The following is a 27,713-nucleotide window of genomic DNA, read 5'->3' as shown; positions in this document are numbered from 1 at the left end:
TTCGTTAACCCAAAAGGCTACTTGTGACCATAATTAATATTAACATTGTGAACTTGACCGAAAGAGTCCAACTTAATGCAAATTGTGGTGAAGAAATAGTTCAAGAGAATAAAGGAGATATAAGCATCAAAGTCAGAGAGGATATGAAGGCTTCTTCTTTTTACTGAGCTTGTTAAATTAGTTTTGTACAAAAAACAGTTTCCAGATCCTCTCACTCTTCCCATTTTAGGTAACTTTTGGGAAAGAAAATGATTCTTGCAATAGAGCATTTAAAATGCTGTGTGAATGGTTGACTAATGTGCTCCTGATCAAAACACTATAACTCAGAGACTACAATAAACCAAATGAAGAAACATGATTGTTCCAATCATACACAGAATAATTAAAGCTGTCCACATGGAACAGACTTTGTTGCAACAAGTGTAGGTATTAATAACGGGTCTGTATGCTTTCTTACTCATAAAAGGATTTAGAAGGAGATAAAGTGATGTTTTGCTTATGTTGGATCCTGTCGATCTCCTAGAACCCCTGAACCTTTAGTTTCTGATCTCAACAATAGGAAATTACATGAGCTTTCAGGCTTGCACCTCATTCAGTTTTATGGAAATTCTCCTTTAAAAGAAAAGACAAAAAAATGAGAATGATCATGGAAAAGTCCAGCTGATCAAACTGGACTAAACTGTTTACAATACAGACAGTGTTTTGGAGGTAGAAGATTGTTCATCACTTGAACAACTTCAACATTTAGGATTTTTTTCAGCAAAAAATATCACAGAATTTTCAAGCTGGTTAAAAATAATTTGATTTATATTAATATTTCTGAAAAAAGCAACAAAGATTTTCATAAATAATGAGCATTTTATTTCACTGGTATTTTGACAGTTTGTCTCTGGTAAGAAGGATTGGTTTTTAAGGTTTCAGATTGAAGTCTGGAATTCGTTGGTAAATTAGAAAACCCTCCTTTAGCCTGACGCCTCACGGGTTTATAAGAGAACATCAGCAAACAAATAGCATCACCAGGAGCAAAGCAGATAGAACAAGATAGAGAACTAGAGACATTTAAGGTTAACTAAGGTTATAAAGCTTTAGCCCGATGTTTTTTCATATGACAGATAATTTTTTAGTTCATGATCTAAAAAAAACCAACACAAAAAAGACATCTCTAGCCTCCTAAAGTGACATGACAGGGAAGGAGAGCATAAATCATAGAAATCAGCCTGATTAGCAGTCAGCCTTAAATCTTTAGTAAATGTTATGTTGCTGTGAATATGTTTCATGTGAGTCATCACTGTGGTATAACAGGATATGTTTCTGACTCCTACTGGTTTTTCTATAAGTTTTCCAACCGACCGCAGCATTACAGGAGATGTGGGTCGAAAACGCCCATGTTGCCTGTGTCGCGGTGACCACAGGGGCCACTTGGTGTCCCGTTTTAGCTACGTAAAAGCCATAATGTAGGCCTGGCAGCCCTGTCTGTTAGCTCTTTTTTACATCTTTGTCACTCTGCTCATTGGCTCGTACAATGGGCTCAGAAATGTCCTTTTCAGACGACATGCCGAAAATGTGTCAGATGGACATTTGTATTGAAGTCCACTGAAGCATTTTAGAAACTTTTGGCTCCGTTTTCTCTACGACACAGCTGTGCCTGAGAAGATGGAAAGGGGAAATTTAGAGGAAGGCGTTCGTGACATCTGATGTCTGGTCTCGAACAAAAGATGCCTCTGGTTTAGTATGCTGCTGGTGTGATTGGATGACCAGTTGACTGTATGTTGTAAATTCCCTCTGGCAAAACCCTGAATGGCTGCTCTCTATGAGCATACAGTGGTGGGTTATCCATTGAGATGTCTGTGAGCTGAGTCTTTAGTAATGTAGGTGTGGATAACTCCTGGTGGGTTCCTGCCAGCCCCCGGCACTCAGATACAATGCTCTCTGTTGGAAAAACCGGGTAAACTCCTTGGTGTCACGACCCTCTCCCTGCTTTTAGAAATCACTTGTCAGCCACCCAACTGGATCTACCAATAGCTCAGGTCTACACAATCCAACGATTCGTCCCCAATCTGTCACAACCCATAAAGAGGTCCTCAGAAGGAGGATGCCTTTAGAGTTTGTGGCAAAGTGGGACTTTACCCACATTCAGAAAGCTGAAATGAAGCCTTACTAAAAACACCTGCACAACAAATTGTTGTTTGATTAAAGTGTAGTTTGGCCGAGGAACCCGCTCCTTTGACTCACACACTTCAGCTCTAAAGAGTGGAAGGTTTTACTAAACTTTCACATGGTCAGGAAAGAGAGCCACCATTATTCTTGCAGTTGCTGAAAGCAGCCGCTGTTGCGTAATCGTCATTCAAAGCATGAGAGATGCTGTTGGCATGTGTTGCTGTTACCTTGGTGAATGCAAAAAGGGTCTTTCTTGGATGAATTATTTAGTTTATGTAACTGAAACTGAGACCTATAGATGGGGATGTGGTTCGGACTCTAAGATCCTTCTTCCAGCCTCCCTGATGTTAGAAAGGTACAGATTTGTCTGAAGATGAGTTAAAAATGTAAATGACTTTTTGTAACCTAACCACACCTTAAAATGAACACAGAGCTGTGTTTTCTCATCTCCATTTCTTATGAGCGCTTTCTCAGGCATCTCTTCATTGAACTGTAAAGCTTCAGGCACTGAGCCAAATCCTCTGGCAAAGTCAGCAGCTCATTTTTGATGTGTGGCAGGATTTTCTGGTGTTATGCAGGAAAAATGCAGCAGAGTCACTGTTTACTGCAGTGATCCATTCCAACAGCTACCTACTAATTATAGAAAGCAAATATACCATTTTAATTGCTATCCGTGATAAACATTTTGTTGGGAGCTGGAGAAATACACCTTTTCTCCAGCAGAGTCCGCCCTGGATCCTCCCTGCTGAGCTGCTCTGCACACCTGCAGCTTATGATCTCATCTGGAGGACCTGGACTACTTAAGCTGCCTTCAGACCTTGCCTCGACGCCGCAGTGTCTTAATCAGTTGGTTAGCACTTAAGCCATAGATCCCTAGTGAACCAAGTCTCCTTTGAGTCCAACCTGGATTCTAACCCTTTTGTCTCTGCTTCCAGGTTTCCTGTTCTTTCTCCTGTGAAGCTCTGGAAGAGCTTAACCTGCCGAGCCAGCCCGCCGAGCCAAACCTGAAGACTCACTCTCTGGATTTCCTAGCAGCTCTGGATACCGAGCTGGAAACACAAGCCAAGGTCAAAACAGCCTTTAGAAGTAAGACGCTGAAACAGCTTAAGGACTCTGCCAACCCAAGCTTTCTCCGGACCCAACCGTTCCGCTCCCAAAGCCTCCTCTACGTTCATCAAGGTACAAACCTGGACACAATCAGTCAAGTCTCAACCAAGCCTTCGCTAACCAAACTGTCTTTCTCACAGATGCCAGTGAACCGGTCCCAGCCCAGAACCATTGCATCAGTCTTTATTATATGTGTGAATTTGCCAATAAACTCTGTTAAACTTTCCATCCGTGTCGTCAGTGTTCTGCCTATTGGGCCTCCCTGATACCCATCATGACAGAACACTGCGGCCAAACACAAGGCCCAGCAGATGATCTCCTCCGCCGATTGCAAGAACCAGATGTCCAAATACAAGGACAAACTCAGACCCTCCGTGAGTTGTACCGTCTGGTTGATATGCATAATCATATGCTTCAAAACTACGCTAATTACGTGGGTAATGCTAATCCCGCTCCAGTAACCCAACCATTTCTGGGTCCAGTTCCTCCGCCGAGGTCACCGACTGTGACGTCATCCGAGTTCCGCCCAAGTCTCCCAGAGAAGTTTTCTGGTAACGTAACTGATTGTAAGGGATTTTTATTTCAATGTCGTCTCATTTTTCAGAACTCTCCTGCCAGTTTTCCCACGGACCACAAGAAAATAACGTTTATCCTTTCCCAGTTAACAGGAAGAGCTCTGGCTTGGGCTCAAGCCAGATTTGCCTCAGATGAAAGCTTAAGCTGTCACTATTCAGATTTCGTTTCTGAATTTTCCCAGGTATTCAACCAAGACACTGACCAAACCCTTGATTCTCGAGCACTGCTTCATTTAAAACAGGGAAATTCTTCTGTGGCCGAATTTTCTATAAATTTCCGGGTTAAAGCAGCTGCTTCCGGATGGAACCAGGGTGCATTAAAGAGTGCTTATTTCGAGGCATTAAACGAAAATATTAAGGATGAGTTGGCTACCCGTGATGAACCGGCTACACTCGAAGAACTAATCCAATTAACTATAAAACTGGACAACCGGATTCGGGCCAGAAACAGCCGCAAACATAAGAGTTTGGCGTTATTTTCCTCTGCCCCCGCCTCTAATAACATGACTGTTGTTTCTGCCCCCACAGAACAGTTATCCAGACCAAAGCCAAAGAGCCAGCCTCTCCCTTTGCCTGTTCAGGCTACTCATCCTGGAGAAACTGAGATGGAGCCGATGCAGGTTGGACACACAAGGTTGTCTCCTGAGGAAAGACAAAGGAGATTTTTGGGCAGACTTTGCATTTATTGTGGTGAGAGTGGACACTTCATTGCTTCCTGTCCAGAAAGATCAAAAGCCGGGGCCCGTCAGAGGTTTTGAGGAGTCTGACGGGCCATGAAGAAAATGAAAAACCTCCTCGTCTTTTGCTTCCTGCCACGTTGTTTTTCCTCGACCAGAGCTTCTCTCTTTCAGCCTTCATTGATTCTGGATGTGAACGTAATTTAATAGACTCTGATCTCGTCCAACAGCTCCAAATTGCTACGGTTCCTTTAACCCAGCCTCTCAGAGTCTCTGCGATAGATGGGAAAAAACTTCATCAAGTCACCCACCAAACTCAACCCCTTGAACTTCTAATCTCAGGTAACCATCGAGAGTCCATAACCTTCTTTGTTTTTTCATCCGCATGTTCCCCACTGGTACTGGGTTATGAATGGCTGGAGAAGCATAATCCCCATATTAATTGGGCCGATCGTCATGTGGAGTCCTGGTCCACATTGTGTCACGAGACCTGCCTCCGTTCTGCAGCTCCCGCTGTGGGGTCCCCTAGAGGTGGGGGGGAGATGGACGTCCCTGACCTTACTCCGGTACCCCCTGATTACCATGATTTGGCTCCTGTTTTCAGTAAGGTCAGTGCTTCGTCCCTTCCACCACACGGACCATACGACTGTGCCATCGAGTTATTACCTGGTGCTCCGTTACCCAGCAGTAGACTTTATAACATTTCCAAACCAGAACGTGAAACAATGGAAAAATACATTAACGAGTCGCTAGCTGCAGGAATTATTCGCCCTTCTTCATCCCCGTTGGGCGCAGGATTTTTCTTTGTTGGAAAAAAGGATGGTTCTTTGAGACCCTGTATAGATTATAGAGGCCTGAACCAAATCACTATCAAAAACAAATATCCTCTTCTCGCCTCAGCCTTTGAGCCTGTACAAGGAGCTACCGTTTTCACAAAGCTCGATTTAAGAAATGCCTATCATCTCCTTAGGATACGTGAAGGAGATGAATGGAAAACGGCATTTAAGACTCCTTTGGGCCAGTTCGAGTATTTGGTCATGCCTTTCGGCTTAACAAATGCCACCGCATGTTTTCAGGCCCTAGTGAACGACGTCCTCAGAGACTTTCTCAATGTGTTTGTATTCGTATACATTGATGATATCCTGATCTACTCCAAGAATCTATCTGAACATAAGAGACATGTCCGCCTGGTTCTTCAGAGACTTCTAGAGAATAAACTTTTTGTAAAGGCTGAAAAATGTGAGTTTCACCAATCTTCAGTTACCGTTTTGGGGTTTGAGCTCGAGGGCGGGCAGGTTAAGCCTTCTGAAGAAAAGATAAAAGCTGTTTTAGAATGGCCCGTTCCAGAAAGCCGTAAGCTGCTACAAAGATTTTTGGGCTTCGCTAATTTCTACCGGGGGTTCATCAGAAATTATAGCCAAACCGCCCTCCCATTAACTGCATTAACTTCTTCCAAGAGAGTTTTTCGATGGTCCCCCGAGGCACAAGCAGCTTTTGACAAACTCAAAACCTTGTTTTCCAGAGCTCCAGTCCTAATCCAACCAGATCCATCTAAGCAATTTATCCTAGAGGTTGATGCTTCTGACTCCGGTGTAGGGGCAGTTTTGTCTCAGAAACTCGACTCTGATCAACGAATCCATCCCTGTGCCTTCTTTTCCCGTAAACTCTCTCCCGCAGAACACAACTACGACGTTGGGGACCGAGAACTTTTGACCATTAAGTTGGCTTTGGAAGAGTGGAGACACTGGCTCGAAGGAGCAGAGCATCCAGTCCTGGTGTGGACTGACCACAAGAATCTCGCCTACATCCAGTCCCCCTACGGCCTTTCAAACCGCCCAGTTGCTGATCAAGCACGTCTTTCGCCTCCATGGTATTCCCCAGGACATTCTCTCAGATCGTGGTCCCCAATTTGTCTCACAGGTTTGGAAGGCTTTCTGTTCTGCTCTAAATTGTAAAGTGTCACTAACTTCTGGCTATCATCCCCAGTCAAATGGTCAAACTGGGAGGATGAACCAACACCTCGAATCCACCCTCCGCTGTCTCACCTCCAATAATCCCACCGATTGGAGTCAATATCTCACCTGGATAGAATACGCCCATAACTCACTCAAGTCTGCATCTACCGGTCAGTCTCCCTTCCAAGTTAGCCTCGGCTACCAACCACCTCTCTTCCCTGCTGCCGAGAGAGAGATATCGGTGAAGACTGTCAATCACCACATCCGTCGTTGCCAGCGTGTTTGGAGAGAGACCATCCAAGCACTCAACCGTTCCTCTGAGTCCTCTAAGAGGTTCACTGACCCCAAGAGACGTCCAGCCCCCGAGTACAAGGTCGGCCAGGAGGTCTGGCTGTCCACTCCCCCTCAAGGGGATGTCCCGCAAATTATACCCGAGATTCATCGGCCCATACAAGATCACTCGAGTCATCAACCCCTCCGCCGTCCGTCTTCAACTTCCCCCGACACTCAGGATTCACCCTACGTTCCACGTCTCCCAGGTTAAACCAGTCATCTCTAGTCCCATTTGCCCTCCATCCGACTCCCCTCCACCCGCCCTGGAAGTCGATGGACATCCGGCCTTCACCGTTCGCCGGATCGTGGACTCCCGTCGGCGAGGTCGCGGTTGGCAGTACCTCGTCGACTGGGAGGGCTACGGTCCGGAGGACCGACAATGGGTTCCTGGTTCATACATCCTCGACCCTTCTCTCATCGAGGAGTATGAGCGTTCCCTCCCGTCTACCTCTTCCGCACCGCCAAGGGGCGGTCGTTGACGGGGGGGTACTGTTGGGAGCTGGAGAAATACACCTTTTCTCCAGCAGAGTCCGCCCTGGATCCTCCCTGCTGAGCTGCTCTGCACACCTGCAGCTTATGATCTCATCTGGAGGACCTGGACTACTTAAGCTGCCTTCAGACCTTGCCTCGACGCCGCAGTGTCTTAATCAGTTGGTTAGCACTTAAGCCATAGATCCCTAGTGAACCAAGTCTCCTTTGAGTCCAACCTGGATTCTAACCCTTTTGTCTCTGCTTCCAGGTTTCCTGGTCTTTCTCCTGTGAAGCTCTGGAAGAGCTTAACCTGCCGAGCCAGCCCTCCGAGCCAAACCTGAAGACTCACTCTCTGGATTTCCTAGCAGCTCTGGATACCGAGCTGGAAACACAAGCCAAGGTCAAAACAGCCTTTAGAAGTAAGACGCTGAAACAGCTTAAGGACTCTGCCAACCCAAGCTTTCTCCGGACCCAACAGTTCCGCTCCCAAAGCCTCCTCTACGTTCATCAAGGTACAAACCTAGACACAATCAGTCAAGTCTCAACAAAGCCTTCGCTAACCAAACTGTCTTTCTCACAGACGCCAGTGAACCGGTCCCAGCCCAGAACCATTGCATCAGTCTTTATTATATGTGTGAATTTGCCAATAAACTCTGTTAAACTTTCCATCCGTGTCGTCAGTGTTCTGCATATTGGGCCTCCCTGATACCCATCATGACACATTTTATCTGTACCTCTGGCTGAGATGCATTTATTCCCTACTATGACTTATTAGTTAAATGAGATTTATTGCAAAAGAAGGCACATCTAAACTAGATAATGCAAAAAGCAGTTTACAAATAATGATTTATTAAGTTAAAAAGCTGAAGAAACCAACCAGACCCTCATTGGAGATATAGACACTACTTGTAATACTATGAACAACCGTGTATCTTTGCTCTCTTTTAGTAGCCACAACCAGGGCTGACAACTGTCAGACTTTTAAAATCTTCTCCCCTAAATAGAAGCCATCTGTCAACGTGGATTTAAATATAATAAACAGCAATATGTTGTTCTCAATACAGAGGAATCAATGGAGAAAAAGAAAAACAAGGTCAATAACATCTGTCTGTCTAAAGAAGAGCTACAAAGCAAATTCTAAAGCTTTGAGGTCTCCAGGGAAGCACAATCACAGGGACAAAAGTCTTTCAGACACAGCCAGTTATCTAAAATGGTTTTCCTATTGTGCTTAGATGAGAAAATGGGATTTAAACACAAAGTCTGAGTTTCAGATTCACAAATATCAGACAGATTCAGCATAAAAAATGCCATAAATAACAGAAAGTCGAATAGTGTAAATCAAGGATACCATCCTATTTAGTGACGTAGTGAATCACAGCTACCAATGCTGACCCATGAACTACAAGGGTCAGCATTCACCTAAACTTATGCATTACAAACATATTTTTATTGTTTCTTTTTTTCTACTTTTATTTTAGACATTGTCATTTTGAAATCTCTATAAATTATTAAAAAAGGAGAGCAACAGAATAAAATAAAATTTAAAACTTAGCCCACTGTCAAGTTGTTCTACTTATAGAAGACGCTGAGGGCACCCCATTTTGTTCTAGAGGGCCCCTTGGTGCCCGTGTGCACCATGTTGGTGACCCCCTGGTGTAAATAACAGTTTTGATAATTAAACTTAAGTCCTGTCATGTACTGTAGGTCAATTTTTGCTCTTAGGGCCTTTCATTATGGCTCTAACCAAACTGAATAAAACATGATTAAGAGATGGTTTTAACCATCAAGGCAATAGTGATTATCAGGCAATATCTGTATATACTATCTTTAACAGCACCAGTGGCACAAGAGATTTTAAAATTATTGAATGTTTTTTTTTAGCTTTAACTATGTGTGTTATATATTTTAGGCGGGCTGTATCATTATTTGTCTTTCATGTTTATGGTATTTTTTCTTTGTAAAATGTAAAATTATTCAAAAAGTAGAAAATCTTTCAGTATTAATAAAATCTTTATTATGGCTCTTGGCAGGTTTCAGTTTATGGTGGCATTAAAAATGTGGCTGTTTGAATTTAAAAGGTTGCAGACCACTACTCTGGGTGAACAAACCCATCAATTAATTTTCATATTGTTTTTTTCTGCAGAAGGCATGTCACTTCTTCGTAAAACAGAAAAATATGCATTGATGTTTTACTCGGTTTTGTAGAACTACTTAAATGTTTTCTGATTGGGATGATAATGAGTTTATGCAAAGTGAAAACATTTGTAATTTAAGTGTAGCAAAGCTTAGGCCAGTCAGCAAGAACTGAAATATTTGTACTCTGGTATAAAAACTTATTTCTGGGTAGGGCTGAGATCCTATGCTTCAGGATCCTAACAATGGCCCTTGCAATAGGTTTTTAGAACAAACTCCTAGAACTCCAAAACCAGTGGGACCAGAGCAGGATGATGTCATATTGTCCAGCAGCTCTGTAAGAAAACTGGAAAAACCGTAGTTCTTGTGGAGCTTTAAACTTCCCGGAAGAAAAAGCTCATTATACATGTGTGCATAAATTTAATTAGTGCCTCCTTTCAAGTTTCTTTCTTTTTACTTTTTGTCTTTGCTGCAGTACCTGTGATTTAGTTTTGCTCTTCATCCATCTTATGTTTCTTCTCTCTCTCAGCAGGTCCAGGATGGTGTTAAGTCGGGCTGCAGCTGGGCCGCAGATCTTTTTAGCTCTCATGCTGCTACTCTCCTCAGGCTCTGGTGAGTTCTCTGTCTTTCTCCTCCATTTTTTACTTTCTTTTTTGCCTGGTTTGGATGCACACAGCTAAATATATCTTAAGAAAAACACCAGAAGATAAAGAGGCTGGAAGGAATAAAGACAATGTGAGAACTGGATTACAATACAAAACAACACATTCACCATAGAAAATAAAAATGTTACATTTTTTTTTTAATGCTGTGAGAGGTGACATCCAGAGGATGTTGGCGAACAAGCTTGCAGGAATAAAGCTGGACCCCCTCCAAAGCCATTTAGCCCAACATCTGCTCCATCACAATTATGTTTGGAAATTCCTGATTTTGAAACAAAATACAGACAATCTCAGAGCTTCAGGTTGCAGCCGGATTATCACAGGTTTGTTGTACCTCACAGAGCCCGCTGGCTTTCAGATAAGTTCTTGGCTTTAATTACTTTTTCTGCAATTGGCATGCATTGTGCTTCTACAGCCTGGGATTGTTATTGAAACTGCACCTGCATCCCTGATTTGCTAAATTTAATCATTACCCCAACAGATGGTGGTCCTTCTACTCATTCAATCATGTTCTGTTTGTTTCTGTTGAGGAGGAAAGTGCAAGATCCAGATAATTGTTTTATGAAATTAATTAAAACAAGATTTTCAAATGGTACTCAACTCGTAGCATCTACTGATTATGGTTGAATGAATGGAAATGTACCAAGAAGGCACTACGTTCAAATAATATTTTTCAAAAAAAAACAAAAAAACAAATCAAAAGAGAAAGGATTTCATTCAGAATTATATAGGAAATAAAACACAAATATTGGGGCGTCTATAATAATAGCAAGTTGTTGGTACAATTTCAAACCCAAGGGCAGTTGGAACAAATGGCAGAAAGGGTAAATGACTTTAACCAAACAGCTGGAGGAACATGCTGCTGCTAAATGGGTTAATTGGGAACTGGTCAATAGCATGATTGGATGTAAAAAGACCACCTTAAAAGTCCCAGTTCTTCTCAAAGCTCTAAATGGGTTCAGAAATCCTCTCCAACCTGCATTGCCTAGCAACGGACCAAGCATTATTGTTGAGTTATAGCTCAATGTACATTTTTAAACGATATAAAGTCAATGTTTCCCGAACAGTTTATTTTTTGCACAAATAAGGGAGGGGGTGGTAGACACACATAATCATACACCAAGTTACATAGACTAATTTACCTGTTTTTGATCATGGGAGGAATTTAATTTAATAATAATAATAATAATAAAATCCCTACAACCAAGAGATATTATTCTGATTAAAGAGGCATGATAAAGTTTTCTAATGATACTGCAACCTGTGTTCATAACACAAAACTGCAGAACTCTTCTGCTTGTTCTCATAGCTCGCGTTCTTACTTGATGTGAAGTTGCTTTTAGTGTCTGAGTTGAGCTAATGCCGGTCGCTTCTGAGTATCTACAAAATCCATCTTGAATATAACGAATATAATTTGATTGGTTGGATCTATGTAACATGGACGCCTTTTGACATCACATCCGCATAACAGTTCAGGGAATCTCCACCCCAAAGTACATTCAGAGAGGCCTATAGATGCATCAGAGCTGAACTACTAAGTTTGATCATCAAACGATGTTTTAGTCCTAAAGGGTAAAACAAAAAGCCTATAGTAAAGATATATCTCTGTAAAAGCCTGCAAAAATTCTCTTCAAGATCTCTACCAAACATCTCTGGCTATTGTCACATTGGAAAGGTAGATTTGTTCTGCCTGTCCCGGTCTCTGCATCTCTTTTTCTCTACATCTGTCCTGCTTGTTACTCTGCCCTGGTTTGTTATGTTATGATTACATGTGATTTAAGGGGCAGCAACAAGGACTCTTCTGCTGACAGAGTGCCTCCCTGGGAGGTCAGCTTGTGAAACCCGGCAATCTAAATGCAGATTTAAGCATTTCTGTGGGTTTCAGTTTCTACTTCTGTGATTTTCTGCACAAGACTTTGTTTTAAAACCCTTTTTTTCCCATCAGCATTGCTTTTTATAATCCTATTAAACTGCTTTAATTTGGCTCTCTTGAAACAACAAAGTATCATTAAAAATTTACATATTTTTTATATAACAAAAAAATAATAATTAAATGCTTATCTCAAGTTTCTTTTTTGGAGATTGTAAATCTAGATGAGATGGCATGGTTGGATCAGGGAGTAAAAAAGGAGTCGCAGAAAGGAGTCACAGATGTCGAATATGAAAATGTCAACATTAGCAACTCAAGCAATATAAAGAAACAAGAAAAAAAATTATATATTTCAAAAATTAATGTCAAATCTATATTAGAAAGAAAAATGACTAAGTATATAAACAGCATATCACCTCTCAGGTATTGCCTGCTGGGCAACATCCAGCATTTGGAAAAAGGTTTATGCTGTCTAGAACTGAGATATTAGTCTGTTTGCTCCTGACTGTTCATGAGAAAGTGAAAAGCTGAGTGAGCTCTGAAGGGGCTGTATGAGGCGATCAGAAAGAAGATTTTTGCAGCTTATGAGTCTCGTAAAGGATTTTAAATGGCTCACCTGCACAAGCATTAATCACACTGTGGTTTTAAGTGCTTATGATAAAGTTGTTCACTGATATAAGAGGGGTGAAACTGAGTGTCTGAGAGGATTCATGATGCAGTGTGGTTTCAATTCCTCACTGTTAGTTTTCGTTTTCTCCAGAATGAAAGAACGCACGGGTCAGAGTTTGCATAAATGACCCGCACTTTCTCCCGTCAACTTTGTTTTTTTATAGATCACAACCTTTGTTTGGAAAGTGATGCATGCGATGTGCGGGCCCAGGTTTGTGTTTATGCCACTTTTATAAATGAGACCCCAGATGTGGATCTTATTGAGATGCTGTAGGGTGAATTTAAACAGGCTGTGCAGTCTAAAAACCTTCTTACACCTCCAAGCTGGAAGTGAGGAGTAGCAAACTTTACAAAAACAACGTTCTACAATACACTGACATAGTTTACTGAGTAAAACGACACTATTTTTTATTGTTTATTATTAGTTAAATGATGTTCATATTTAAAAAATAAACAAAAAAATCCCAAAACACATAAAAATAGGAACATTTCTTTATAAATTGTTAAATGTTAAATGGTATATCCAAAAAAACAGGTATTACTGTATGAATTATGACTCCTTAATCCACATATGCAACAAGCATTTAAACCATACAAGGGGGTTATATTATTTAATTATCTTCTAATTTAGTAAATATCCTTATTCGATTCATTAAACAATAGCTAATCATTATACATGCTTTAATAAAATAAAGAAAGACAGAGTATGAGCCAAAATGACCCACAAGGGTCAGTTTTGGGTCCAATTTTATTTTCTCTTTATATAAATGACTTGGGTAAGGACCTGATGACAGCAAAAGTGCATCTTTATGCAGATGACACTATTTTGTACACCACAGCTTCATCAGTGAATGCTGCATTTGCACAATTGCAGTCTGCTTTTAATCATTTACAAACATTTCTTATTGAATTAAAGTTGGTACTGAATGCTAAAAAAACTAAAACAATGACATTCACACATTCACGATCCTCACCTAACATTAGTGTTTCAACACAAGATGGCACTAAAATAGAAGGAGTATCATCTTACAAGTATTTAGGCATCTGGTTGGATGATAAGATGTCCTTTGGTGTTCATATTGAGAGCCTCTGTAAGAAACTTAGACCAAAGTTGGGTTTTTTCTTTAGAATGAGGAAGTGCTTTCCCTATCTTGCGAGGAAAAGGCTAGTTCAGAGCACATTCCTGTCAGTGCTTGACTATAGGGATACACTGTATATTCACTCCAGTTTATTCTTACTTAAAAAACTGGATGTACTGTACCACTCTGCCTTACGTTTTATCACAGGTGCATCAGCTAGGACTCACCACTGCACTCTCTATGAAACTGTACAGTGGTCTTCTCTTTACATGAGGAGAAAAATTCATTTACTGACTTTTATTGCTAAAGCCCTTATGGGTAAACTACCTTTATACATTTTTAATTTACTTTCCATTCAAGATAGTACTTACAGGACTAGGTCATCAGAAAAAATACTTTTACATACTCCATTTACAAGAACTGAACTAGGAAAAACAGCATTTTCATCATTTGCACCTAAAGTATGGAATGAACTTCAAGCCACTTTAAATCTTGAAGTACTTCCATCCATAAATTTTTTTTAAAGACCTGTTAAAATCATCAATAACTGACAGATGCAACTGTTTTTGATTGGATGCCTTATTTGCTGTTTGCTTTTTGGTTGTATGTGTATGCCCAATCTTGTTGTGTTGTTTTTAATTTTGCCTAGATGATATGTAGCTGTGGTTGTCTTGTCTCCTGTGGTTTTATGTTAATGTAACTTTTTAAGCCGCCTTCTTGGCCAGGACTCCCTGGAAGAAGAGTTACTTTAACTCAATGGGACTTTCCTGGTTAAATAAAGGTTAAATTAAAAAAAAAAAAAATGATAAATTGTATTAAACAATGATAATTATTTTGCATGCCACTGGCTGAAATAAATATATCTCAAAGCAAATCATTTTAACTAAAAGAAAAAAAAATATTTGAGAAAGTTCAGAACACGTGGGAGGGACTTTTGTCCATTTTGAAGCACATAAACTCTCCAAATACATAAACCCCTTCTAATATGCTCAAAGCTTCAGATTTTCAGCAGGATTGTGGCCTGGAGGATGCTCTGCTTCATCTTTAGCAACTCGTTTGTTGAATTTAGAGAGAGTTTTGTGATAATTACTCATAAGGATCCATCGTCAACAATCTAGCTGTAGTTGGATCCTCCTCCATGTTTCTGTAGTACACGGATGGATCAATTATTCCCTCAGTGCAGTGATGTTGACCTTTTCCACTAAAACTGGGATGCTTGGCTGTTGATGATATTCTGACTCTGTGAACTGGGTTTTATACGTCAGGTGAGACCTAGAGTATGTTATGCTGAATGACTTCAGTCTTCGTGCTCTCTAGGAAATAAAATCTTTGATTTGTTTATATGCTGTTTTTCTGTTAAAAAAATACTCCAGAAAAGTCAGGCTTTTCCTGTCTTGTGAGAAAGCCTACAAAATCAGCAGGGAGTTAAAGACTTATTTTACCGTTTCTATCTTTAGTCAATTACATTTCTTTTATGTAAACATGCTCCATAGAAGTCCTAATTATGTTTCTTACTTCTTTAGGTGCAGCGTCCTCCATAGTTAACATGCGTAGGATTACCCATCCTCCAGTTCAACAAATGCTGGCAGGCAAAGCCGTCCTCCCCTGTGTCTTCACCCTCAGGACCAGCTCCTCCGTCGAGCCTCCACACCTTCTGTGGACTCACACCAGGCCACCACCAGGAGGGCGGGATGCTCCACTGGAGAACATAGTACTCTCAGCTAAAGGTAAATAAAAAAGCTTTTGAATATAATTATTATTAATGCTTTGATAGAAAATATTTGAAGACGTTTAATATAGATGTTTTTTGGGTTTATGTTAATTTCCTAAATACAGCAGATATCATTGTTGGTGTCTTTATGAACCTTTATGCTTAAAATGAATTAAGAAAAAAAGCATTTTTATTACTACTAAGAGATTCCACATTTCATGACAGTTATTTAGTGTTGGTAAATTTTAACTGCTTATAACCACCATTGACCCATAGAAATAGTAAGTCCCATATTAGATTAATTTTTTTAAATACATTTAAATTACATTCATTTTTTAAAATACTATTCTTTACAAAGGTATTGGTATCACAAGACCATTTTTAGAAAAGTCAGTTATATTCAGTTATGCTTTATATTCTGGTTTGTGTTCTTTTGGCTCCTCCCATATTCATGAGTTTCCACGGCAAATCATTATGATCAGCAAAACATTATCATCGGCTAAATTTTACACTAAATTTCCTTCCTTACATTGGCTGGATTTAAACCCCTGTTCCCCTTGTTACCCTTTATGTATGCTGTATAAGATAATTCAAAACAAAGCATTCCATAGCAGTGAATAGAAGTAACATTTTTAGTTTGTTTAATCATTAGAAATGCAGATGTTAAAAGTGTGAGAGAGGTAAAGGAAATTAGTCCTTAGCACAAGCTTGTACAGTATAATCCTTTCAGCGTATAAGTGGTTTATTGAGCATGCTTATTATGTCATTGTTCAGCGTTTGTTTGGACCTGGAGTACACTTACCAGGTCTTTGAAATAAAGTGAGGGTTGTTCCTGTGAGGGTGATTCCTAATAATAAAGATGTGAGAAAGTAAATACAGATGGAAATAGAAAGATTTTGATAAGGGGGGTGCTGCAAAAATATGGGAACAAGTGAGAATATAAATTGGTGTGAAATAGAGATAAGAGTAGTAAGGGGCATCATTAATTTTTAAAACATTTTTGAAAATCCAGAAGTAATGATGTGAAAAAATAAAACATTAACAAAACTGTTTGATTTTTTTTAGCTCCCAATCCCTTCTTTAAAGCTCTCCACAACCCTAATCCGCTCCCTGCCTGCTGTGCACCTTGATCATCATAAAAATCTTTGTTCTCTAATGCCCGCTAGCAATCTTTCCTTCACTGAACAGCTGGACTTATAGTAAGGTTAAATTACACACAGATAAATTCTTTCATGAGCACCAAGATCCAACCAAGATCCAATCAAGATCCAACCTCTCCACTTTAAAAGAAAATGCACATGCACAACCCCTTACCTGCTCCAGAGAGGGAAGGGCTATTAAACGCGTGCAGAGCATAGACGAGCCCATTTCTCATCATGCACTGTTTAAAAGTTGCTGTTTGCATCGCTCAAACTAGCTTACTTTCCAAAAGAAGATTTGCGATTTTTCCACTATGTCAGACTCACCACCGGTAAGTGGAAACGGGGACAAGCACCTAGGACGGCCTTACATAAACATATCACCAGAATGATTGACAATTAGGAGAACCAGTTATTTTGATGATCCACTTGGAAAAAGAGCATCCTCAAATATCTTTAAGGGTAATTGTTTAGTGGTTCCAAATTGCAGTACATTTTGCACAAAGAGATTATAAATATATCACCCCCCCTTCTATAGTTAAACCCTACTTTGTCCTAGTCCATCAAATATAATTCCTATAGAATACATTAAAAATACAATCATTTTCCTTTCACGTGGTAAACAATGTTATATTGGACCCTTAAAATGTTATGTTCTTGGACCCAGGATTTAGAAATTGGTCTAAACGAGGCCTTACAAATCTACACCAACTTCACAAAGATAGGTGCCTTAAATCCTTTGAACAATTAAGAGCAGAATTCATACTCCCCAATACAGATTTTTTTTTAGGTATTTACAACTAAGGGACTTTGTAACAAAACAAAGAACGTGGACTAAACTCCTAGAGCCCACTAAAATTGAAGAATTCTTGATAAAATTGCAAACAGGTAGTGGGAATAAGAAAATTATTAGCCATTTATACAAGTTATTTATAGATATGGATCCTAACAAAACTCTACAGACCAAAGAAAAATGGGAAAGTGAAATGACTATATATACAACAAGACAAATGGAAGGAAATATCTACCACAGTGCATCAAGTTGCTAACTCTAATACATGGCGATAATTTAGGTGGAAGATAATAATACGTTTCTTTAGGACACCAGCGGTTATATCTAAAATGGGGTCCATACACTCAGATAAATGCTGGAGAACTTGTGGGTCACACATCGGCGAACATACTCATATATTTTGGACATGTCCTAAATTGAGAAAAATGTAGGACAAGATATTCGAGGCCCTTAGAAAAAGTATTTCAGAAAACCTTCAACAAAGATCCTGAGATGGTACTTTTTGGATTATTACCAAAAGACATTACTGGAAGAGGAAAAAAATACCCTCTATAAATATTACTGATTGCAGCTCTTAAACACATCACAGTTAAATGGTTGAAGCCTGACTCTCCAACATACAAAATGTGTGTCATAATGAGTTTTGGTTTCTAGCCCATATGCAGAACACAACCGGAGGCAGGGAAAAAGTTCAAAGGGTTATTGTTGAACACAGTCCAGAGAAACCAGGGGGGGGAACCAGGGGGGTCCAGAGGCTGACGGCAGGCTAAGGGCTTGGTGGAGGCTGAGTTTGGTAGAGCTTGTAGATGACCTGGTTTCAGCTTCAGTTTCCCTTCCAGATTCTTCTGGGGGCAAGCTGGCAGATCCTTGACAGGTTTGGTTCTCCAGGGTTCTACTGAGATCAGACAGACCGATTTCCAACAGAGAAACTCTTCAGGGGATTTCTGGTTTCAGGCAGTTTCAACCTGGGAAGCAGAGAAAACAAAATGGATCAGGTTCAGGTTCAGGTTTCGCAGTCAGGAGACTAGACCGGCAGGTTGGCTCAGGGTTTGCTGTACCGTGACTGACTAACACTCTGGCACTGGAGTGTGGTCCTCAGCCCACTTAAATACTGGTCTCCTGATGAGCAGATAAGGAACAGCTGGTGAAGTCATCTCCAGCTTCAGGAGATCCAATACGCCCTCTGGTGGAGAAAAGATAGACAGAACCTCAGATCCCAACAGTAACACAAACCCCTAGGAAGGGATCCCAACAATGTGAACTGAAAAGGTCTGGGAAATCTATCATATGGAACAAATAACTTATTGCCCGAGGCTTCAAAAAGACATATTTGTTAATAGGTGGAAACCGGCCATGATTTTTTCTTCTTCATTTTATTCTATTTCATTTCTATTATACTTTTTTATCTTTACTCAGTATTTTCTATTTCATTTTTGTTATTTCCATTGGTGCTGCTTATTTAATTACTAACTACATTTATATTTGTAAGTTACTTATGTTTAACCATGTGACCTACTCTACTTGTAAGCTATCTTGTTGTATATACTTTTTGTTTTGTTCTTTAAGTATACCGTATAGAGCAGCAGCCTGAATGTGGGCTTGTATGTGTATGTCTGTGTAAGTTGCAAAAATTTACATAAAAACTAAGTGAAAAAAAAAAAAATGTTGTGTTCTGCTTGTGAAACCTACAGAATACTAGTAAACATTAGTAATCTCTTTCTGTGTGCGCCAAAGGTGATGTAATCAAGGTGAATAAGGCTTTCAGTGGACGTGTCAAACTGCCAGGATACGCTGCCAATCCTCTGAATGCTACCATGGAGATCTCCGGTCTCCTTACCAACGACTCAGGAACTTACCACTGTCAGGTTGTGGTGGGCAGCGACTATGAGAGAGACACTGTGCCTCTGCTGGTCTCTGGTAAGTACAGCATCCTCTCTGGGTTTGGGTTCCACAAAGGAAGTTAAGGAAAAACACAGCAGAAACGTTTAACATGATTTCCTAATTAATGTATTGCTAAAGTTTTAATAGGGAGCAAATAATGTGTGATTTTTCATTAAGAGTACAGCAAATTCATTCTAAGTGCTTAACCTACTGTAGCTTGATGCTCCCTTTGCCTATACTGCTCATGTTGTCTTATCTTCCACTGGTATAATGATTTACTTAATTAAAATATTTTGAAGGAGTACATGTAATAATTGTGTTTATTTTCCACTCGTGCACAAATTCTGTTCAATTGATCTGTTTGCAGCCACATTGATGCGCTCACAGACTGATCCCACTTGTTTATTGATTTTAAACCTGAGCTTGTGAATCTGTCAGAAGAGGAGAACTGAAACTGTTTACCACCTGTTTCTGTCTCCGTGTGTAGGAGTGGTGTTTCACTACCAGGCTCCAAACGCTCGTTATGCCCTCTCCTTCAACGAGGCCCAGCGTGCCTGCCAGGAAAACTCGGCTCAGATGGCATCGCCAGCCCAGCTGTGGGCGGCGTACCGTGACGGTTTGGCCAGCTGTCCAGCAGGATGGTTGGCCGATCAGACTGTCCGGTGAGGACATGACCGGGCGCCTGAAAGGCTGCTTCTTAGTTTTAATGCTGTTGAATAATAAACAAATGGTGGCCTTTATTACTGATGCACCTGCAAATGTTTTTATTAAACAGGTAATAATTTTTAGAGCCAAGTTTGTAGTTTTAATCAATGCCAAATATTGTAATTAAAGGAGATTAGAGAGACATGGGTGATCATGCGATTATCGTGCATGCAAATTTGAGAACTAACAGGAGTGACATTAATATAAGTCTAAGGAAAACAAGATGATCACACCAGATGGCTTTGAAAAAGCAAGGCCCTGTTGAAACCAGGGCTAAATAGTTACTGGCAATAGCCATGGCCCTGGGTCAGTTTGCCCCTTCGCCAGTTCATAGCCCCATTTCATATCCACCTGTTCCTGTTTCTTTCCCTTTGTGGTGTTTATCTCTAGTCCTCAAAAAAGGCAATCGAGCTTGATTTACAGTAGATGGGTTTCTGCTGCAAGTCATTTGACTCAACCAAACTTCCTTTTCAGCATGTCAACATGTCCCGGAGAAGCCTGGAAATGTGCCATTAATTTTATTCATATGTGATGTAGCACAGAAACATTAAAATAGGGAAATCTTGCTTCTCTTATAACTGACCTTAAAGGTCCTTAATCCTGATTTTTAGCCCTAATGACATATTTTCTTTTTCTTGGAGCCCAAACAAGGGTTTTTTTTGTGTGTTTTTTTCAAGGGATTATTATTATTTTTTAAACTTTTTTTGGAAAGGTTAACTGTGTTATCCCACTTCACTAGCTGCTCACAAACTTGTACAGTTCAGTGATAAAGAGCCACCAGGAGTACTGTCACACTGCGGTTCTTAAGCTGCTCCCATGAGAACAGGAAACAACTAAACCAGTGGAAAAGTCAATGGGAGACATTGCTGGATAACAGCTATCCTCACTGATGTATATTTTCAACATCTCCTAACCCAGGCCTGTTCTGTTTTCTACTCTTTATCTGTTACAAAGATTGAGGATAAAAACAAACAAAGAAACAAACAAGCAAAAATCTAATGGACTCAAAACTCTTTTTTATCCGAAACAGTGAAGTCCATCACATTTTTTGTTGATCAAATATATATATATATATATATATATATATATATATATATATATATATATATATATATATATATATATATATATATATATATATATATATATATATATATATATATATATATATATTAATAGAGAGAGAGAGAGATTTGTTGTGTAAAGCAATGACAGCTATTTTTTTATTGTTCTACCAAGTGCTCCACAGTGCAGCCTCATTAGCCACTTCTTCTTCGTAATTTTTCCAGAATATAAACAAATGCATTGCCCTTTAAATGTGAACACAGATAAGAAATTATTATCAACTGGCATTTAAAGTCTTAATTTGTTCAAAACAAAAACCTTTGGCATGTAGGCTGAGAAATCCTTTGTGCAGTAAGATGCTTCTGAGTCATTTAAGCTGTTATTTTCCTATTATTAGCTCTAAATAACAAGGTTAACTCCCATTCATGACTCCTACATGCTCCTGTCCACAGATATTCGGTCCAGCTGCCAGAGCTAGGTTGCTATGGACACACGGAGTACTCTGCCGGAGTCAGGAATTATGGGAAGAAAGACCCGAAAGAGATGTTTGATGTGTACTGTTTTGCTGAAGAACTTGATGGTACACACACACACACCTCAACACATGAAATAAATCAAAACCTGTCACAGCCTTTGGCTTTCATACGGATGCTTGCATCAGATTCTGTTGCAATATCAGAGCACTACTGTGGGGATAAATCTTTTTATCAAATCTTTTTTTTACCTTCAATAAATTCAGGAAACAGGCACTAATCAGCACTGACTTGGTTTTGCCTGTTGTTGGTTTTCTTTTGGGCTACGAGTTATTTCCACCAGAGCTGATTTTTTTTTTTGTAAAAGTCATTCGGTAACTAATATATCCTAGGAATATTTGAAAAAATAAATTAATAAATAAACAAATGTACCATGCAGTTTTATCTCTCAAACACCTTAGTTATGCTTTTTCTGTTAAAAGATGAATGCCATTATTTATTTATTGCTTCATCTAAACTAAAATATTTACTCTGAGGAGCTTTGTGATCATTGGTTGACAAGGTTCAAGCAATAGATAAAATTAACAATTCAGGTACAATCAGAATTGCAACATAAACTAACTCTCATTCTTTTAATGCAATTTTGTCTGTCGACATAAAAGAAATACTGTACCTTACTTTTTTTTTTTGGGTGAGTCATGCAGACTTTTTTTTTTTTTGCATTTTTCTTTAGCTTATCTATCTCTGCCTGTGTGCTGCTCTCCCTGCAGACTAGAGCAGCTGGAGGTCTGCCTGCTCTGGCTGTTTTACCATTACTATCCTTTTAGTCAAGACGAACTGCACACATGTAAAAGTTTGCTGCAAATGCTGTAAAATATTTAGCCTGAGGTGACCTGGCTGGGACAGGTTCCTCTGGGTCTAATCTGGTCCTCTCTTTGGGTGCAGCTACTGATTCAACAGCGCTTATACCAACAGTTTGAAAAAGTGAAAAATGACACAATGTTCTGAAAACATATCTTCTCTGCTCTTTTTGTGGGTCTCCTCCCATACAGATCTGCAGGGGTCAACATTCAGGCACAATTAGATGTATGCTTTAATTTATGCTTAGACCTTCTGTTTTTGCACTTAGAGCAGAATGGAACGGCAGGAAATTTCTTGGTATTTACTATCATGATTGTTGTCAAGCACTGTCACAAATATGAGTTCACGTTCTCAGCTTTAAATAAAGAATAATAATATTTATTATTTCAATAATATCAACAATAGTAAAGATAAGTAAAACTGTTAAAAACTGAGTGGCATGAAACAGAAAACAACATCCTCAGACTTTATTGAAATGCTGCAATACTTCTGTCCTATACTTCATAGTTATCGTGAACATTTGCTAAAATAAAATTTCTAAACCTAAGGAATCATTTGCTTGTTTAATGTACCTTTTTCTAATGTCCACCTCCATCAGGCGAAGTGTTTCACACCTCAGTCCCAGGGAGACTCTCGCTGTCTTCAGCCTCAGACCGCTGTGTGTCCCTCGGGGGCCAGCTGGCCACAGTGGGGCAGCTTTATCTGGCGTGGAGAGCTGGTCTGGACAGCTGCGCCCCAGGCTGGCTTTCTGACGGCAGCGTCCGGTTCCCTGTTGCTTGGCCTCGCCCAGAATGTGGAGGGAGTCAGCGGGGAATCCACACCCTCGCACCCAACACCACTGCTGACAACACTACTGCATTATATGATGCCTACTGCTACAGAGGTAACGGTTTATGATATATAAAAATCCACAGGCTGGATTTACCACAAGAACATGAACTTAATATGGGTACTTAGTTAAAGTGTTGCTCCTTGAATAAAATATACAAAACAGAAGGGGGTAAGTATGTGGTTAAAAGGACCATCTCACATTTAAATGAAGCCTTGTCTGCTATTAACACAATAAAGATCACTATAACAGTCATTGCCGATGTGGGTAACTATAGCAACCCTCATTTCTACTCTCAGCTTTGTGTATCCAAGTAAACACTGGATTGACAGTCGCTGCAGGAGAAAGATGCAGAGCAGAGGAAATGTTAAATATCAAGATGTGAAGTTGATCTGCAATGAATGAGCTGCCATTTTTAGCTGAATTCAAATGCACCAAGCTTTCATAAATTTAGAGGACGGATGTGAGCAAATGGCTCTTTAATTCCTTACCCAGGTAAAGTGAAGGATGCAGGCCCCATCTCTGAGATTTATTCCTCCCTGTGGAAGCCCTGGAGCTACCTCACAGGGGATGCTGAGTCTGCAGACCCAGAAAGCTCCAATGTGACTACCCAGCAAACCACCACGCTGACAGGTTTTACATTCATTTACAACTCAATCCTTAAAAAGAGCCGATTACTTAGCCTATCAGAGGAAATGAACTACTAACTAGTAATGAGTAATGTTTTGATTGTACATTTATATAGATTCCTCTGAAAAAGACAGAGTTTCTCCTTCCAATTGGACAGGACTGGTTGACCTGGAAGAAGAGGAGTCCACTAACAAGAGCAGTAAGTCAGCGCTCATACTTTAACTGGTGTTTCCTAAATCCAATTAAATAACTAAAACTTAGATTACATAAATAGAATATATATTCTAAGATTTTAATTGATATAAAGTCAGTTTGATGATTATGGCTTACACCTTATTAAATAGAACAAGTCATTTTCTTAGAAAGATTTTTCTTACACAAAACCAAAACTGAATAAACTTGTAGAGATGTTTTATCACAGTTTTTCCTTCCACTCAACTTTCATCTATATTCTCAGACACCACTTCATGATAGTATTATCTTTAGTGATAAACATGATGACTTTTTTTCATGGTGACTTTTGCTCACCTGACAGCTATTAGGTCAGAGATCTGACCTTGGATATGTTGGCCGTAACAGGACCATGATATAATACCCATGTAACAGAAACACATATTTTTGGTCTTAAAAACACATTACATACATTAATTATTGAATTAATATTTCCAAGTAACAGCTAATGAAAATAGAACATTTAAGATTGAAATTATAACAACAAAACCAAAAAAAAAAAAACATGATACAGAAATTTGGGCTTTTAAAAAGTGGGTTTAATACCTGCTTAAAGATTGTTTTCAAAAGGAACGTTTAATCAGATAAATGAAACTAATCACAAAGTTGACTTTAATTTATTAAATATGTCTGTATTTTATAACAGAGTCCATTCATATCCAGAAATATATCCTGTCATTAAATAGGTCTTATACCATCTAATCACATATATACATTCAAATGTAATTCCAGTTTAATCTTAGGTATGGTACAGCGAAGCTAAGATGGTAGTTAGCAATAGGTTATCTAAAGGCTGGCTGATTGCATCAAAGTCTTTAACTTCACTAAAACTTATTCCATGTTCTGATTTGTCCCACTGTCTGAAATGGGGCCCAGGTGAGTACAGTCAACAACATGAATGGCATCTGGGGTGGAAGCAAGACTAAGAAGACTAGATCAATTGCACAGAAACATGGAAAAAACATGAATACATAACAAAAATAAGTACATATCAGAATAATAAAATGCAAAACAATAAAAAAGAATTAGAAAACTCATTCTAAAGTCATCACACTTCTTTGGGATCATAACATAAAAAAGCAAGTATTTAATTCACAGTTTTCGGGAGCCACCACATCAGCACCTGGCTGTTAGTGAAGCATATTAGGATTGAGTTTTATACTGATGTTTAGTGTACCACAACCTGTCCTACAACAATGTCTGTCTAGATCCTTTATTTTTTCCATTAATTGATAGTAATCATATATATATTATTTATAGCTGTGGATCCCTGGTCTTCAGAGTCATCAGACTCATTTGTGACCCTCCAGCTCATCCCAGGGCAGAGCTCCTTTGACTGGGGGGAGCTGGTGGAGCCTGGGCTCGATTCCGAGGAGTTGCTCCAACCTCCAGTTCACCCAACGCCCGTGGAGAAGAAGGTTGGATTCAATGTTCTTTAAAACCATCTAAAAAAAAAGTGTTAAAGATTAATTAAGTAATATATGTTTACATATTTCTTTAGGCAATTACAAAAATTGTGAAGTCAATTTGGAAACCTTGGAACTATCTGATGGGAACAGATGAAGAGGAAGGAACCAAAGTTCCTGGTGGATATGAAGGAGATGAGGAAATAACAACAAAGCAGACGGAGAAGGAGCCCAAACATTCCAGCCCAGTGTCTCCAGGTAAACACATTTGCCACATTTTATAACCATGAGCTAGTTGTAACCTGTTTACACACCAGTCTGTTTGTCCGCAAATAAAATCAGCTCAAATTTTCCAATACACACCAGGACTACTTGAAATCTGTAAGCAGACTCTGCTGTGTAAAGAATGGATAGGTTTACTTTTCACAGGGGCACCACAGGCTCATCTAATTTCCTAAACTGGGCTCCCTTATGTGCTGTTTGCAACGCCTTTCAGCTTGTAATCTAAAAATGGATCTTATTTAAAAAGATTGTTTAGGTCTTGAAAGCAGCTGGAGGAGTAAAAAGGGAAGAGGTTTTAAATTGAGTCAGCACAAGTGTTTTCTTCAGAGAATTTCTTTTCAGGTCTCAACACATTTTACCACATTGTTTACTGAATTAAAATGTAAATATAGATGCTATGATGAGACACTTAGCAATAACATTATGTAATAGTTTCTAACACCATAATATTACTTGGCATGTTTCCCATTTTATCTCTAAATCATCTTTCCTATAATCACTTCCTAAATCATTATAGAATTCCTGCAGAGAAGGTCTAAAATATGAGCTACATCACCTAAAAAATTTGTATTTGTTTATTTATTTTTAATCGGAGTGTTTTGGAGCCACTATCCTGCATTTCTTAGATCTCTATCTGCTTCAACAGGCTTGATCGTGTCATTAAAAGGCTTCTTCTGAACTTGATGACATGCTGAGAAAGTAATGCAGTCAATTAAATCTTGTGTGATAAAGTGAGAAAACATCGATAACATGCAGGGCAGGTGGTCCCCAGCACCACGATTAGGAAATGACTAGCCCTGTTCAAGTATATGTTAATCGAACTGATTACTATTGTTCAGACAGATACTGTGGATTTTGAGCTGAGAGATGTTAATGATATATGATCTTCTAAACTGATTTATACCCTCTAAACTCACATTAACAAGCTTTATTTTATCGGCGCATAATTTGGAAGTTGAAAGAGAAGCATACAGGGATTCAAAATGAAACCTAAAATACGTTGGATGTAATTATACTAACCTTTCCCTTTAATCAGGACCAGCTAGCGCTGCAGTTACAGCTGCATATCCTTTGTCATATGTCCCTGCAAGATCAATTTCCACATATAGAAATTGATCTTTGCAAACTACCTCTTAGCTCACTCAGATCTAAGAAACAAAATAATAATTCCGGGAACATCAATTTCCCAGCCTTTCCACAAATTCTGAGTAGATAATTCCCACAAAATGGGATTGAATAAGTGACTCTGGGAATGCACCATGTCGCTGGTATACTATGGCATTACTTAGGAAATGCAATACAAGTGGGGCAAGTTAGAGGATTTGCCCTTAAAATGGTTTAAAGTAAAGATGGCTGTTGTAGGTATAGCTCCATAGGAGGTGGACAAATGCAAAAAAAGTGTTGCTTTTCCATATGATTAAGTGATATTTACTCATATCAGTTTTATATGCTTATATGGTCTGAAAATAAGTTTTGAAATTAAATAAATGTAAATTTTGAATGATGCAAATATTTTATAGGAAAATCTGGTAATTTAATAATTAGGCATTACTGTTTTATTCTCTATGTCTCCCAGATGATCCATAATTGATTGTAGCTTTATACTTTAAACGCAACGTCCACTTTTTGAGGCATTTAAAATGTTCTTGCTGCTGGTAGGGTGATTGGAGTAAATCCATATTAGATGGATTAGAATAAATGTTTTCTCTTTATCTTAGCTTTTTGCTGTTTTGTCACATTTGTTTTTACCTTGTTGAACCAAATAAAATGCATTCATTGTGGTTCTCATATGTGTATCAATGAAGTGGAGAGCTGCTCTCAACTATTCCAGACTAGATCTGCTGTGTGTTTAGTGTTGTTAAATCTTCACCCTCCTCTGTAGAAAAGCTTCCCCAAATTAAGATGTTCCCACCATCTTGTTTCACGGTGGCTGAGGATGTATTTTTGTTGAACTGTAGAGTTATTTTCCACTCCACGAAGAGTTTTTCAAGTAGTGCAGATCATTAATTTTTCTCATTG

At 39.2% G+C, this 27,713-nt stretch overlaps 1 protein-coding gene across 3 annotated transcripts in view; it reads left to right on the top strand.

Moving 5' to 3' along the window:
- The window catches only part of LOC119773155 (neurocan core protein-like), a 66,529-nt gene that overhangs the window by 12,325 nt on the left and 26,491 nt on the right, over positions 1 to 27,713 (top strand). For 2 of the 3 annotated variants that reach the window (XM_038270014.1, XM_038270002.1), the window contains exons 2-11: positions 9,938 to 10,020; positions 15,212 to 15,415; positions 19,066 to 19,248; positions 19,700 to 19,874; positions 21,435 to 21,562; positions 22,915 to 23,199; positions 23,641 to 23,778; positions 23,891 to 23,974; positions 25,267 to 25,424; positions 25,508 to 25,670. In XM_038270014.1, the coding sequence (XP_038125942.1) occupies positions 9,948 to 10,020; positions 15,212 to 15,415; positions 19,066 to 19,248; positions 19,700 to 19,874; positions 21,435 to 21,562; positions 22,915 to 23,199; positions 23,641 to 23,778; positions 23,891 to 23,974; positions 25,267 to 25,424; positions 25,508 to 25,670 (1,591 nt within the window). In that variant the 5' untranslated portion in view covers positions 9,938 to 9,947. The remainder of the gene's footprint in view (positions 1 to 9,937; positions 10,021 to 15,211; positions 15,416 to 19,065; positions 19,249 to 19,699; positions 19,875 to 21,434; positions 21,563 to 22,914; positions 23,200 to 23,640; positions 23,779 to 23,890; positions 23,975 to 25,266; positions 25,425 to 25,507; positions 25,671 to 27,713) is intronic. The other variant, XM_038270007.1, reaches the window with a different exon arrangement.

The sequence above is a fragment of the Cyprinodon tularosa genome, unplaced genomic scaffold (genome assembly GCF_016077235.1).
Source record: "Cyprinodon tularosa strain WSP-4 unplaced genomic scaffold, ASM1607723v1 ctg12, whole genome shotgun sequence".
NCBI lineage: Eukaryota > Metazoa > Chordata > Actinopteri > Cyprinodontiformes > Cyprinodontidae > Cyprinodon > Cyprinodon tularosa.
Note: the sequence above shows the minus strand (reverse complement) of the source record. Positions and strands in the feature narration are given on the sequence as shown.